Source organism: Peromyscus leucopus, chromosome 10 (genome assembly GCF_004664715.2).
Source record: "Peromyscus leucopus breed LL Stock chromosome 10, UCI_PerLeu_2.1, whole genome shotgun sequence".
NCBI classification, from domain to species: Eukaryota; Metazoa; Chordata; class Mammalia; order Rodentia; family Cricetidae; genus Peromyscus; species Peromyscus leucopus.
In genome coordinates this window covers 34,227,217-34,243,538 of record NC_051071.1, presented here as the reverse complement: position 1 = coordinate 34,243,538, position 16,322 = coordinate 34,227,217, and the positions used below count along the sequence as shown (strand labels likewise).

Sequence of the window (16,322 nt, the reverse complement as noted above, 5' to 3'; positions counted from 1 at the left end):
CTCTCAATATACCACAGTAGGGAAAAATGACTAAAATTTACATAAATTTCTTTGGATGAGCACAAATACATGACAAAGATGCAAACTTTTGCTCACCACATAAGGTGATAAAAACATCTCAGGCTCGGTGTGATAGCTCAGTTGTTAAAGTGCTGGCTCTGTTAAAGATGAGGACTGGAGTTGAAATGCCAGAACCCACATAACAGTCAGGTGTGGTGTCCCAAGCTCACAATCCCAGCACTGGGAAGGTAAGAAACACGCAGATCCCTAGCCTAGGGCTCAGTTCTTGGAAGAACTCCAAACCAGTGATGAACTCTTGTCTCCAAAACAAGTAGACTGTGACTAAGGAGCCACACCCCAGGCTGTCCTCTAGCCTCCATGTGCATACTAGTGCACAAGTGAACAATCGCACATACTAACAGTTTTCTCTTACAGTAGGGTACAGTGTATATGGAAAAACTAGCGAAAGATTACAAAGGTAAATTCAATCAATGAACAGCTCGAAAATGGAACTTTATTTTTATTATGTATGTTTATCTTTGAAGCACTACTGCCTAGCTAGACTGGCCTCAAACTGACGGGCTCAAGCTATCCTCACACAGCCTCTAGAATAGCTGTTATTACAGTCTGACACTGTCATACCTGGCGTATACATGGCAAATTCAAATGTTCTTAAATATAATTCAATGTTTGTTTGTTTGTTTTAAAGAAAGAAAGAAAGAAAGAAAGAAAGAGAGAAAGAAAGAAAGAGAAAGAAAGAAAGAAAGAAAGAAAGAAAGAAAGAAAGAAAGAAAGAAAGAAAAGAAAAGAAAAGAAAAGAAAAGAAAAGAAAAGAAAAAAAGGACCTCTATACACCAGGGTTTGTTAGATTATTTTACAAGGTTAAGAACTGAAGAATGTAGTTCAGTGAGTAGAGTGCTTGCCTAGAAGGTACAAAGCCCTGCTTTGAGTGACCATGTAAAATGCAGCATGGTGGTACAGTACCTATATTCCCAACCTGTAATCAGAAGTTCAAAGTCAATAGTGAATATATCTAGCCTAAGATATATGAGAACCTATTCTTGGGGGTGCGGGGGGAGAGACATACTAAATCTGGCCTGCAAGATTCCTCATTTCTAAGAAGTAAAATATAGAATGTATACAGTAAGTTTGGACTATTAAAAAAAAAAAAAAGAGGTAGAGTGCTCATACTTTATTCTGTAACTAAAATCTGATCAAAATCAATTGTTCATTTGACAATTTATTTGAAAATTGTATATACTCTATTCATTGTTACATTATTTCCCCCTCAGAGTTTATTTATTTGCTTTCACTAATGTATTTATCCCCAGGAAGACATCCAAGAATATGGAACTAATTTGGAACAATATCCAGTAATTGGTGTTTAAATAATTGGCTTGTTATGAAACAATATTATGGCCAGATCCTATTCTAGAAAAGATTAAACATACTTAGAACAGAGCCGTAAAACTATTTTCCATAATTCAAATCAGGTTTGGCTCATGGGTGGGACTACTAGTGTTCTTGATGGTAGGTCTGCTTGGATGTACTTTCTTATTCTTCTGTAACAAGCATGCATTGCTTTTGTAATAAGGAATTAATAAAACAATTAAAAAGGCCTTGAATTTCAGATGTTTTTCCACGTGGTCCCCTACTAGTAAATAAGTATTTATTCCAACAAATTCTCTACTGTTGGATACCCCTTGGGAAACTGAGTTGGGGGGAAAAATGCAATTAGATGGGGAAAGGAAGTAAAAGAAAAGCAAAAATTTCGAGGAGGGAAAAAAATGCTCATTCACACAAAAAAATTAATACTACTAAAAATATAAAACTATTATTTAACCTTTTCCGTTTGGTTGGTTTTGTTTTTTGATACAAGGCTCTTTACAGAGCCCTGGCTATCCTAGCACTCACTATGTAGACAAGTCTGTCCTCAAACTCAGAGATTCACCTCCCAAGTGCTGGGATTAAAGGCATGCCTCCTGGCAACTTAACCTATTCTTAATTTACCTACAAAGAGCCTTTAATTATATAATCTTCTGTATATTTTTCATTCAAAAGCATCTGGAGCAATAATAATCTTACAATCTTCAGAAAAATCAAGAATTCCCATCAACTGAAGGAAGTAAAGAAAGTTAAGCATACCAAAGACATTCAACACTTTATTCCTAAGAAAGTAAAGCTTTCAAAGTTAGTATTTTAACTTGAAAACGGTTGTATTTTAAGATGTAGTCACTCCACACATTACCTCTGTTAGTCTTTCGTTGTGTGGATTTGGATGCTTGAGTTCCTTTCACGTCCCTCCGAGGAGTCATATATTCTTCTATACATGGAATCATACAAAAATAAAAACAAGGGCAGTCTGGTTTTTGTAAGTCATCTTTTTATCTCACATAAAACAAACAGAAAATAGTCCTATTAGCAGCTCCTGATGATTACAATAAATCACCATTCCAAAAGCGTGAACACTACAAAATGAAGCTCCTGGTGAGATGGTTAGTAAGGAAATGTACTCAAATATGCTGAAAAGTGTAATAAGTGGAATAAACACATGTATAACAGCTTTTCCCAAGAGATGAAAAGAAAAAGATTTTTGTTCATTTCTGAAATTCAATCAAAACAATAAAAATCTCAGTAAAAATGAAAAATATAATTACCATCTTCATTCTGAAGAACATTTATAGTTGTGTTGACATCCTGTGCTATTACAGTTTGGTCAAATTCTTTACTTCCTTTTCCTAACTGAATCTTGATTTTCTCCAAAGCTCTCAGACATGTCCTATCTGTTACTTGCTGGGGAGAGATATAAAATAAATTAATCTGTCAAAAGTTATATGCCAATATCAATATCAAGTTGTTTGAAAACATTCTTAAATTATATGAAATTCATGAAGGAAACAATTATTTCAAATGAACAGGCAGAATATATAATAAAAGGTATTATTTAATACATCCATCTAAATATATGAACATGAACTACTCAAGAGTATTCAAAACTGCTTTACCTCCAGAATCTTATCCAATAGAAGCAGGAGATCTTTTTTAACACTGCTACTGAGTTCTAGAGAACTCAAAGCTTTTGTATAAACCCGATTTTCTGGTGTACATGGACTTGTTAAGATCTCATTACAAATTTTCATAGCCAAGTTGTCATGTACTGTTAAGGCCTAAAAAATTAAAAATAAAAAGCTCTATAAAATGAAAATGCCTTCATCATAATATAGTTCTATATATCAAACAAAATATTTCTAGCTATCGTGCAAAAGTCTCATTCACAAAATGTCTAAACCTAAATTTACATCTCTCTGCCTCCAAAAGAAACTCCTTTTATTAGATACAGTGGGTACTACAGTACAAAGAGTAGGTCTACCCGCTTTAGGATTGAAGTACCACCCAGTTGTTGAAATGATGCAAGCTGATGAAAGTGGGCCTTTCCCAAACTCAAACCACTGCCCTTAAAGGTCAGTCCACACCCAATGACTAGCTAAACAATGCACAGGTACCACAGTGGAGCTCATTTCAATTCTGAGCAACTCAAAAGAACATCTCAGTTCTAGAACTCCTGTACAATCAACTGAAACTATTTAGATGCGAATTCAATCTGACCTATGCCCCAGAATATGTTGCTCACCCTTGCAAGAATTCTATGAAGTATACTGTTACTCACACTTAAGACTACAGACTTTTCTTAGATTTAGCCATCTCTTTTGCCTCTCAAGCTTTCTCCAAATTTTCTCACCAAGTCACCTCATATAACCATCAGTGACCATTAAATGAGTATTCTTGACAAGACAGTAAGGTAAGCGAATTAGTGTGTGTGTGTGTGTGTGTGTGTGTGTGTGTGTGTGTGTGTGTGTGCGCGCGCACGCGCGCTATTTAAAGTGAAATAGCCAGACACTGAAGAATGGCTCAGCAGGTCCTCCAGTGACTTTTCTGTTTAGATTTGCACAGAGCTGCAAGCAGCTAACCTGTCCTGGCTATGAGGATCAACCTGTAAAGGACTGAGGTGGAGTTATCAACCTTAGATGAAACCATTACTTTAATTCTAATAAAATGACTTCTCATTTTAGAAACATTAGAAAAGCAGATCCTGTGAAAACAAATCTGAAATTCTTTCTTTATAGACATTAAATTAATAATGCTATGTTTATTTTAGACAGGACTTTCATACGTAATACTGAATAGAACTTTATGCCCAAATTTGAAAGAAAAATATTAATTTCTTCATTCTTATTTCCCAGGATCTGCTAAAACTAAATGCAGAAATTTTAAAATGGTTTTGTTGGAAAAGGACTACTATAAAATATCAAAGCACTCAAGCATTTTAATGTTGTAGATAGTATGTTGAAAGTACTCAAAAATTTATCATAGTTTTTTCAAGCTATTAGATCAACTTAATAGTTAGATCGGCACCATTTAAATACATATTAAAATACATATTTAAATACATATTAAAAACATATTTCCTAAGTTATAATTGTTCCTATATCTGAATTTAATAAATACTCATTTCAAATAAAAAAAAAAAAGAGTATTCTTGGTAAGTAGGTCTCATCCTATTAACCCTTTAATACCAAGTCCTCTATATACACTGCACATAGGGCTAACTCCAACCTTTGCATAATCACCTGCATTTAAAATATATTATATATATATATATTAAATATATACATATATAAACATACACACACATATATATGTATATATATAATATATCTTTCGTTTCTACTCAAATCCACTTCTCAAATCCCAACCAGGCCCAAGGCAGCCAGGTGTGATGGCACATGCCTGTAATCCTGGCTACTTGGGAAGCTGAGGCAGTAGACCTGAAAATTCAAGGTCTGCCTGAGCACCTTAATAATGCCCTGTCTCAAAATAATAAATAAAAAGAGGGCTGGGGATATAATTCAGCAGTAAAACAGTTGTGTAGCACCAACAAAACCTTAGTTGTAATTCCCAACAATGCAAATAAAATAAAACTAATGATATGCTTATTGTTCCTATAAGAAATCTTATATTTTTCTAAATTCCAAAAGCACTTGATAGCTAATAACTGTTCCTTAACATATTTTGCTTAATATCCTTTGTAATATAATCTTCCCAATAATATATAATGTTGTGACAGAATAGTCACTAAATAACAAAAAAAAATATACAAATAGAACAAAACTGTCAACTTCCAACTGGCATCTGAAATCATTAAGACATCAAATTTCTAAAGTACTCAAGAATGTCATTAAAGGATTTTAAAACCCAGTTTAATTATAATTAAATTATAGATGAACTTGCAGTTGACTTATATGCTCCACTTAAGAGCCAAAATAAGCTTGAGATGAACTCTTGCCTTTAAATCGTCCTCATTACATTTGCAGATGTAATGAGTCTCAGATAACAAAGGTTATTACTTCAATGATTACCCTGCGAGGTGAGGAGAAAGGTATTGGAAATGATGAAGGGCGAAACATTTGTAATGATCATTTCTATTCCCATGATTTCTCCACATGTCCCCAAAAATCTTGTTCCCCTCTTGGAACTGCTTTATAAACCAGAAAAACAAAAACCTCAAAATATAAATTTAATTCATCACATTTCAAAGAACCCAGCAGAAGGAACTCTTTAATCAAACAACAATGATATTCATTCAGTTATATTTGCCAGCCACAGGCTAACATACACACCTGATAATCTTGGGAATTCTTTCCCTGAGGATTCAATCCACTTGGTCTTGTCAGATCAACAAGCAACTCAGCAACATTTATGACATCTACTTCAGCTAAAGGAGATGAGGCCGGAGCATTGGCCAGTGTTTGCAGAGTTGGAATAAAGGCTTCTTCAAAGCATTCCTGATTAGTCCTATTGAAACGAATCCCAACTTTCAGTACAAGGCCAAGGACATCTGCCCTGCTGAAGACTTCAGATCCCATTAACCTTTTTGGCCCTCCCTAACTTCGAGCTTCTGAATAAAGTAATCTGACCAAAAGGAGAAACTAAAAACTCCATTTACAAGTATGCTGACAAAACGTTATTTGAGAGAAAAGTTTAATTCTAAAATATGCACAAAAATGTAACTATAAGGTATACTTCCATGCAGGAAAAAGATAAAAATCTAGTTATATAAAATTTATGTCACATTCTTACCATTCATCTACTGAAAGAAGGTGTATCAACAACAAAATGACATAGATAGAATTCAGGTGTGCATGGGGGGTGGGGGTGTCCTAAATCTGACTTCAAGTAAGATTTTAGCAATGAATGACAAAATACCTGCTTGCAAAAGCAAACATGGGGAAAAACACGCCTAGACAATGTCGAAGTCGAACATCCTCTTCAGTCACAGGATTATACCATAACAAAATAAGACGAGAAAGAATCCTGCTGCTGACCAGAAGCCCAGAGAACATCAGCTTGGCTAGTCCTTCTGCAGCGCCTGTCCTGAGTTCCGACACCTAGTAGAAATGACACTCAATCAGAAAGTTTTATCTCTAGTTTCTTTTTACAGTCATGTGCAATATTTTAAAATAACTATCCAAAAATCATTAATTTTATTCTGAATTTGATAAAAGTAAAACTATAATTGCAGGTCTGAAGCTAGCTTTTCCTACAAAGTAAGCTATAAACTAAATATGGCTATCTCAGAAATCAGAACTAAAATAAAATACTTATGGGGTTACAATGAATGGTGCCCAGAGCAAAGTTTTGTAGTAATTAATATCTACATTAAAAAAGAAATCTCAAATCAGTAACATAAATTACACCTTACTGAACAGGGAAAGAGCAAATAATCAATAGAAAATATGGAGAAAGAAAATCATCATAAAACTATGGATGACTATCACTTATGAAAGCATGAAAAATTTTCCAATAAAATAGTAGCAAACCAAATTCATTAACACAGTGAAAGGGTTATGCATCATGAACAAGCAGAATTTATCACAGAAATGCACAGGTGGCACATACGAAATCAAGTAGTGTTATATACTACTATCAACATATCAAGGTGAAGAAAATCCCTCATGATCATATTGACTGAAGCAAAAAGAACACTTGACAAAATTAAACATCTTTTTATTAAAATACAAACACAAAATAGTCATGGATATAAGAATAAAAAGTAATCCTCTCAAAATGACAAAGGGCATTCATGATAACCTTATAACCAACACCACATTTATTAACAAGATTCACAACTTTCTCCTTAAAACCAAAAATATGACAAGGACATCTGCTTCAGCCACTTAACACTGTACCAGAAAATGGAGCAGAGCAATTGAACAAGAAACAAAAGGCATGACATTAACATTGTACCTATTCAGATAATAACATGGTTCTACAAAGAAAAATCCCAAGAATCCCCTTTCCAATGTTACTTGTTAATGAGCCCATTCAATTCAGCAAAGTTGTAAAGTTATACACATACACATACACACACACACACACACACACACACACACACACACACACACACACACACCTCAGCTGAATTTCTGTTCTAGAGCAGTGAACAAAAGGAAATGAAGAAAAAACAAAATATATTTAATAAAAAATATTTTTAAAAGAGGAAAAAATGTTCATTTGCAACAGTATTTGTTCTATTTTCATTTCTGTTACTGTGATAAAAATACTGTGACAGAAGAATTTTCAATTCTTTGCACACCAATTTGATAAAACTATAATAGCTATAAAATTTATATTTTAAATTAATATTTTTTAAAATAAAATTGTCTCAAAGGTAAAACTTTAGTACAAAAATTAGAACTAAGAACATAAATACAGGCTGCAAATATTTCATAACTGTAGAGCCGAATGATTTCTTACCTCGCTATCTAAGAAATCAGAAAGGAGCTTCAGAACATTCTTAGCTGCAGCAGTCTCTTCAACATCTTTTGCTTCTTGTTCATCATCACTGTTTATTTCCTCACCTTCACAGTGAACGGCCTGAACTTTCTTAGTTTTAAATGGTTCAATCCCAAATGTCATCAGCTGGTCAAAGATTGCCTTTAAAGCACTGATTTTTATTGTGACATCATCAATTTGCAAAACCTGCAATTAGACGTGCACCCAAAAAAATTCAGTAAAACAACATACTTCTATATCCTAAATAAAAGTACCTTTTCTGAGTTAAATTTCAGTGACAGTGTTAAGTGTAAACAAAACAAATTTTTTCAGAACTATAATTAAAATCTCAATTTTCAAAAAGAAATATGTTTATTTAGCTCATAACATCTGGAGCTTTAGTCCTTAAATCAATCTTTGCAGTGGAAAAAAGTTCTGGAGTCAGAGTCTGGCTGGATCGTATTATTTGGTCCTTGCATAGGAAAAAAAGAACTCAATAATGGTAAAATTTTATCATTTTCTAATATCCTGAAAAACTGTATAGTTACATGTAAACTGTTTTCTCTGCAACCCCCCCCCCCAAAAAAAAATTACATTTTGGTGAATTTAAAACTCTGTTACAGTGTCAGTACAGTTAATAAATTCAGATATCATACAGTGAATTCAGCTGCCAACTGGATGCTATAAAGCAGTTTAGGGAGCTAGGGAAATGGCCTAGTTCGTTAAGTGCCTGTCAAATGTAAGCATGAAGACCTCATTTCAGATAACTAGCATCCATACAGGAAGCTAGGTGCATAGCATTCTCTAACCCTATCAATGGGGGGACAGAGACAGTAGATCCCTCGTGCTCATTGGCCAACCAACCTAGCCTAATCACGGAGGTCCTGGTTCAGTGAGAGATCCTCATCTCAAAGCTAAATGGAAGAGAAACTGAGGAAGATACCTCACATAAATCTCGGCATATGCACACAAACAGTTTAAGTCTATCTTGAGTTAAGAACTACACAGGAAATTCCAAAACCACGGGGGAAAGGGATTCTATTATGAAAGATTAACTAAAATCACTTCTCTGTTGGTCAAATTAGTATAATTAGAAAAATGACTTATTTTCAAATGTTTGAAGAGAATTTCAAGAACATATCCACTACATGTTTTGAGAATGAGTCCTTTAAATCTGCCAAAACCAAATTCTTAACAACATGGTATTATGATGGCTCTGGGAACTCTAAAAACACTACTACCTCAGCATCCACACAGTTTCCTTATTACACTCATGCCCCTAATATGCAGCAATAGCTACCAATAGTCAATTCTAAGGAGATTTTAAAGATGAAATAATTCCCCTCTTCTGCTTTTCTAACAAATCTTTATACATTATATCAATTTTTATTATTAGCACTTAACAAGTTTTTCTTACCGCAATATAGACATTTCATTACTCATCTAAAAATTGTGCAATGAAAGTCTTGAGAATACTTATTTTAAAAAAAACTTTTATACAGCTAGGCATGGAGGTACACGCCTTTAATCGCAGCAGTATGGGGACAGAGGCAGGCATATGCCTGAGTTCGAGGCCAATCTAATCTATAAAGTGAGATCCAGGACAGCCAGGGCTACAAAGAGAAACTGTCTCAAAATATCAAAAATAAATAAGGTAAGCACACACACACACACACACACACACACACAGTACCCAACTTTTATAAAGATACAAGATTGTATCTACTCAGTAGTTATCTTCTTTTGATCATGGACTCTGCTGTATAAACTAAGAAAAGGCTAAACAATAAAAAAATTAAAAAATAAATTAAAAATCACAACTCGGAACAGTACACAAAATATAGGCCAACTTCAGAAGTTTTCTGCCCTTCAATCTGCTATCATTCACAAATACTTTCAACTTTAAAAACATGGCCAGATCCAACAATTGTATTAAGTGAGGTAACTTATTAGACTGTTAAATCCCAAGCTAACAATATTTATAGGGATGTATACAAGTGGGGTGGGTTATGCACACGAGAGGAAAAAGAAGGGTTCAGAGAATATAGGACACATGTGACATTAAAGCAGAAGGGAGGTTCTAAGAGGTAGAAGGGTATGGGGTGGGAGGATTGGGGTCAAAAAAAATCAAAACAAAATAAATTTTCTTCCCTGAATCATTCATAGTGAAAATCTGCGTTTTCACAGTGTAAGTTCTTAGAAGAAATGAACATCCTGCAAACCCTTTCTCCTGTTATAGGTCACTTTGCTTGGATGTATGTTCTCCTGTTCCTCCAATAGGCAAAAGAAAGGACTACTCCCAAGACCTCTCTCCTCTATTCTTCTCTTCACTAAGAAACTCAGGCGTGTGAGGTGAAGAGGTTGCTCAGCAATTAAGAGTTGATGCTCTTGCAAAGGACACAAACTCAGTTCCCAGCACCCATGTCAGGCAGCTTAAAACCAGCTGTAACCCAAGCTGTAACTCTTGGGAATTCAATGCCCTCTCTTCTGCCTCAAAACATGGCATAAACACACACACACACACACACACACACACACACAGAGACAGAGAGACAGAGAGAAATAAAATCTTTAAAAAAAATAAAAATAAGGAACCCAAGTATTTCTAAGGTTTGCTCTTTGAACTTTTCTCTATGATCCTGAATGTCAAACTATGATTAAGGCCACATCAATGAAATAACTCCCTTCCCTCTTCTCATTCCTATTCCTGATGCTGCTATGCTCTATCTCTCTGGCATAACCCATACTGATTTCCTGCTGTTTGTTCAGGAATGCAAGCTCCAACAGCACAGACTTAAGTTGGTTCTCTTCATCACTTAGTATTATATTTATCTAAGCTGAGAACACTTACAGCACAAAGTATGCGCACTCATATAAGCTACCTGACTCATCTTAAATTGTTACTTTATTTTTTTTTCTAGAAGGACATCTTGATATCAAGATAAAAACTGAATCCCTAAAGATTATCCATAATCATCAATAAGCAGCTGAACATATCTAGATTATTAACATATCACCGGAGATACAGAGCATTTCAGGAAATAGACACATGATTTTTGTCATAAAATAAATCCTACCTGTAAGAATAACATAAAGTGTTTACTTGCAAAATCCTGACTCTGTAGTCCACAGCATCCCAAGCACAAAACAGCCAAATTTCTTACTATAGGATGAACACTTATTATTCCAGGAAGAATCTACAACGAAGTAAAAATTAAAATAATTTTGACCAAGGCAAGAAATTTATAATTCCATATTAAGATAACAATCAAAATGATTTCCATATGATTTTGTAAGGCTATTTCATTTCCATACTATCCCATTATAGTAAAGAAAGTTTTATCAGTTAAAAAAATGGAAAGGGGATAATTATAAAGTTGATTAAGCAGAACACAGCCAGAGCACCTTTCCTGTTTCAATATGTAACATTCCCATATCTGCTAATATTGATTCAAGGATTCCCAATGCTAACAGAATAAGACAAAACTCCTTAATATAATGTGTAGTACTTCCTACATCCATAGTTAAAACACATTGCACAGTGTTTTAAGTATGTTCAACTGTCTGACTTTAATGCCTCCTATTCAGTACCAACCAACAGAAATAAAATAAAGGCCACAAATAAAAACCACGTCACTTTGGTTATTTTAAAATCTACATTAAAGCAAAAAGAAATCAGTAAAGTACAATTTTTATGTTACAGTTTATCTTACATACTCAAAATATTGCTACAGAATGTAAATGACAAAAATTATTAGTGAGATAAACTTATGTTCTTCTATCTTTAAAACTGTTATTATAGTATGCATCAATCTAAACTAGTTTTTAATAGTTATAAGGGCTCTGGTTTTAAATGTTCTTCTCTCTCCTTTTCAAATATCTGTTAAATATCATAGCAAGATCATTCTCCTTGAATAGGTCAAACCCTGCAATTAAGTTAACTTATGACCATATAAATCTTCATAACCAGTGTCAATAACCTAAGTAACTATTTTTTATATTTTAATTACATCCCTTTTCCCTCTTCCCTTTGCTCCCTTCAACTCCTTCCATGTCCCCTCCACCCATTGCATGCTCCCCGTCCCTCTCCCCACTGAAATTTATGGCCTCTTTTTTGTTATTATCACACACATATAGGTACATAAATATATATAGTGTCTATTTTTTAACAATGTCCTCACTTAAGCAGAAGATCCAGGATGGCAATTTGTATGTTTTGTATATTATATACACTATATTTCAAGTATTTCTTAGATAATATGCATTCAATGAACATATGCTGAGTGAACCATTTCTATTTTATTTAAAACAGTGACTTTATAAAAATGCATTATCTTATTTATTCTACATACTACGAAGTAGTCACTATGCATATACATAGTTGATTATTTGTATTTATCAGATGTTTTCAATGGTAGTCTTTTAATTATTTTAAGCACTAATGAACATATTATATAAGGTAGAGGAGTATGAGGCCTCAGAGGCTAGCAGTGTACCAAAGATTCAATGATCCCATTCATAGTTACACCAATTCCAGTTGACATGGACATCTGCTTCAATAGTTCATAGCACAAAATAAGACATTTCTGTAATGTTTCAGCATCATTCTAAAATAAAGAACAAAATATCCAGCATTAGTAAGAAAATCTTTTGCCTATCTCTTAAACAATTGCTCTCTTGAGACTTTTTCTACAGCATATTGTTACTCTCTGTTCCCCAGGCTATTTTATCCAACCATGCAACTCTATTTTTCATTTATGAGCCAGCCAAGTGTGACTCCTAGATTGAAACTTTCCATCCTAAAGGGAAGCTCCTTAAACAGAAGGTAAACAACTCAAAACAAATTCAGGAAATCAGTGAAAGTGACCAGAATCACTAGGCCCCTCCCTGCCAGGGTAAGCAGTAAAAGCTGAAAAGATTTTCAGACAAGCCACCTGCAAAGACTGACACCAGACCAGTTGCCTGGAAGCAGAAATCAGTTGAGCTGCATGTTAAAAGGATTAGAACAACTGAGGCCCCTGGAAAGGACGTTCTCTGACCTGATGAGCTACCTGCAGACTATACAGCGTGCTCCGGGTTCTCAGCTTTGTGAGCTGTCACCAACTCTAGAGTGGGCTTTGGAGATGCAGATGTCTGTCAGTCATTTCTGCTCCTGTAAGTAACCCCAATAAAACTCACTGGTTCACCAAGATGGACTTTGGTAGTATCTGTACTTTGGTCTATCATGGGACCCTTTATCTAGGTGAGTCGATGTGTGCATTGCATCTCCCCAGGAAAAGTTTTGTCACATAATACCCAGTTATTTTCAAAATGTCAACTTCTTTTAATAGAAGACACTTCTTCTTGCATGTTCCACGGGCTCCTCAAAGTCAACACATCCAAAATGGAACTAACTCATTATTAAGTTCCTAACTCATGCATTCTATATCATGGCCATCTCTCTCCATTTGTCCAATGCAAAAAAAGGCCTAAGAAACCCTTGTTTCTCTCTTCTTCCTATTCCTAACCCTAAATAACTCATATACCTCTTCTATTTGTATTCACCATCATCTCATTCACAGTGCCATCATCTCAAGCCATACTTCTGAAAGTCTGCCAAGAATGACAACTATCTAGGCTTGTATCACTCTCTAATCTATTTTCACACAATACTAACCCTTCTAAGACAGAGTACTCATCCTACTCTTTAAAACATTCCTGTATCCACCATCATCTCTGAATAAGGTAGATTCTTTAATATTGACTATCTGAGGCCTTACATTTATCTGTCCCTTAACATTTCCTCTGATTTATCTATTTACCAATGCAATTATCTCTCCATGTAAACTGAAGTTATAAAATACAACAAGGATCTTTTTTAAACTCTGGGCCATCATACATACCGTTACAAGATCTACATTTCCTTAACTACTCATTAAGGAGAGACAACACAAAGTGCATTAAAAGTACACATTTATAGTAACTAGGTTTGAAAGACCAGTAGGGCTTGGGGGCAATTAGAATAATGAATTCACATTTATAAAGTTCTTGAAGGAGTAATCATCTGACTAGCCTACCACAGAAATACTATCCTTTAACTTGTTAGGCTGCACTATGTTTGATAGTTAATCTTGTAACAATTTGATTGAGCTGAGAAGCAGCTGGTAAACATTAGTAAAGCATACCCCCGGAGATGACTTTGAGGATGTTTCTAGACAAGGAAAGAAGGGAAGACACACTCTGAATACAAGTGGCACCATCCCACAGACTGGAGGCCTGAACAAGAATCCAAGGCAGGAAAGGAAAAAACAGCTTAGGCCTGCTCCCTGTCAGTCAGAATGGGAGCCGCTCTGCTCTACCACACCCTCTCAACCTTAATGTGCAGAAACCTGTGAAACTGAACCAAAAAACCTTCCTTCCCTCCCAGCTGCTTTCTTAGCTAGTATCTCCAAACAATGAAAAGTGTAACATGTTAATTTTATTCACATCTCAGGTTAATCTATTTCTTCCACTCAGGAAACCATAGCATTCTACATATACACACTTCTCAATAAAATTTCTATAGTTTCTTGATCACATCATCTATTACATTAGAATTATATGATAATAGTTATGGCTCCCAAATAGACAAAAAGACACTCAATGTTCAAAGGAAGTCAAGAGATTATTAACTAGATTATTAATCAGGCAGACCACCTTTATAAATACTTTCCTTATCTGGGGGGTCGGGGGACAGGTGGGATCAGGACAGGGCTAGTAATCAAACCTAAGGCCTTGCATGTGCTAGGCAGGCACTCTCATTATTGAGCTACCTCTCCATTCCTTGGATTTTTAAAACAGGGCCTCACTTACGTAGTCCAAGATGGCCTTGACCCAGATCTTGTCCCTCTGACTCAAAGCACTAATATTACAAATACACACCATCACACTTGTCCAAATAGTTAATTAATTTAAAATGTTATAATATTTTTTTGTTGTTCCTCAAATTTAATAGCTGAGGGTAAGCCACAAATTGTAAATAAGCTACTGACTATAAAACTAAATGAAACATTCGCACTAGGACAGTGAGCTATTAGGTTAGGATATATTTATGGCTAGAAAGTTTAAGGATTCTAAATCTCTCTTATATATGGTAATCTTCCCTATTCAGCACTGTCTTAAGTACTCCCCATATCAAAAGTGCAATTTTAAGTATGTTCAATACAAAGACAAGATCTTTAAAAATATAAAATACACAAACTGATACATTCTATCATATGCTAAAATAAATTCATAACCACAGACATCCTTTTAAGAGATAATTTGTCAAATGACTAAGTTAAAAAACAGAAAAACTTCAAATATTACTAAATATCAAGCATTTCATTAAAAATAAGCAAAGCTGTAACTGCAAAGACGGTTTAGTGGTTATAAGTACTTGCTGTTCTTGCAGAGGACCAGATCCTGTTCCTAGCACCCACACAGCAGCTCATAACCATTTGAAACTCCAGGTCCTGGGTATCTGATGCTCTCTTCTGACCTCCAAGAGCACCAGGCACACATATGATACACATACATTCATGCAAGCAAAACACTCATACACATAAATAAATTTTAAAAATAAACCTAAATAAATTTAAAAAAAACAACAAAAGCTGTGATATAGAAATGTAAGATATAGATATGATAGGATAAAAGGGTAGATTACTGAATCTACTTTTAAAGAACAACTTATTTGAAATGTTTTACATTGCTATGAATTTTAGTTTGTTGATACAAATTTGTTATGCTGTATATATATTTCTACTCTTATTTAAGGTATTACATTTATGCAACTCATTAAAACTGTAATGTATAATTAAGAAATACAGGGCTGGAGAGATGGCTCAGCCGTTAAAGGCTAGGCTCACAACCAAAAATATAAGAGTTCGGTTCCCAGCACCCACGGCTGTCTCTCCAGCCAAAAAAAAAAAAAAATACAGATTAATAATTAGTCATCTATGATAATAAAACTTATAGTCATGTTAGTTAAGTTTTCTAGGTATACAGATATATTTTAATTGGGTAGGTAATCTTCAAACACTTCAAAGACTACAGAATATGGCATTTAAAATGTTTTAAGAACTTTGACTTTTCTGGACATTGAGATATGTCTGCTCCTGATAGCACTAATTACTTCAAAGAGGATGATGGGCATCAAAGAAACTCCATATGGAGTCTGCTTTCTTTATGGCAAAAGTTAACCATTTGGGCAAGAAACTGCTCTTGCCTGGACTGCTTGACAGTATGTAATGTAAACTGGACATGCAGGACCCATGGGAAAATAACCACCAAACTTTGCCAAAACAGGGCAAGATGGTCCTTAAGATTCCTGCTTCACAGAGGAGACTGCCAGACATTCTGCAGGACACAGGGAGAAGTGACTGATGAACTTTGTCAATATGCAAGACAATCCTTCAAATTTCCTGCTTCACTAAAAAGTCTGCCAGACTCTAGGCTGTAGGCTGAAGACAGATGCCCCAACATTACAG

General features: G+C 34.8%; 1 protein-coding gene across 1 annotated transcript in view; it reads right to left on the bottom strand.

The window, feature by feature from the left end:
• The window catches only part of Ncapg (non-SMC condensin I complex subunit G), a 32,241-nt gene that overhangs the window by 2,405 nt on the left and 13,514 nt on the right, over positions 1 to 16,322 (bottom strand). Inside the window, exons 12-19 of the mRNA XM_028865885.2 lie at positions 12,330 to 12,440; positions 10,911 to 11,030; positions 7,816 to 8,040; positions 6,265 to 6,446; positions 5,679 to 5,853; positions 3,006 to 3,167; positions 2,658 to 2,793; positions 2,249 to 2,323 (exon numbers count right to left, since the gene is read on the bottom strand). Of these exons, the coding sequence (XP_028721718.1) occupies positions 2,249 to 2,323; positions 2,658 to 2,793; positions 3,006 to 3,167; positions 5,679 to 5,853; positions 6,265 to 6,446; positions 7,816 to 8,040; positions 10,911 to 11,030; positions 12,330 to 12,440 (1,186 nt within the window). The remainder of the gene's footprint in view (positions 1 to 2,248; positions 2,324 to 2,657; positions 2,794 to 3,005; positions 3,168 to 5,678; positions 5,854 to 6,264; positions 6,447 to 7,815; positions 8,041 to 10,910; positions 11,031 to 12,329; positions 12,441 to 16,322) is intronic.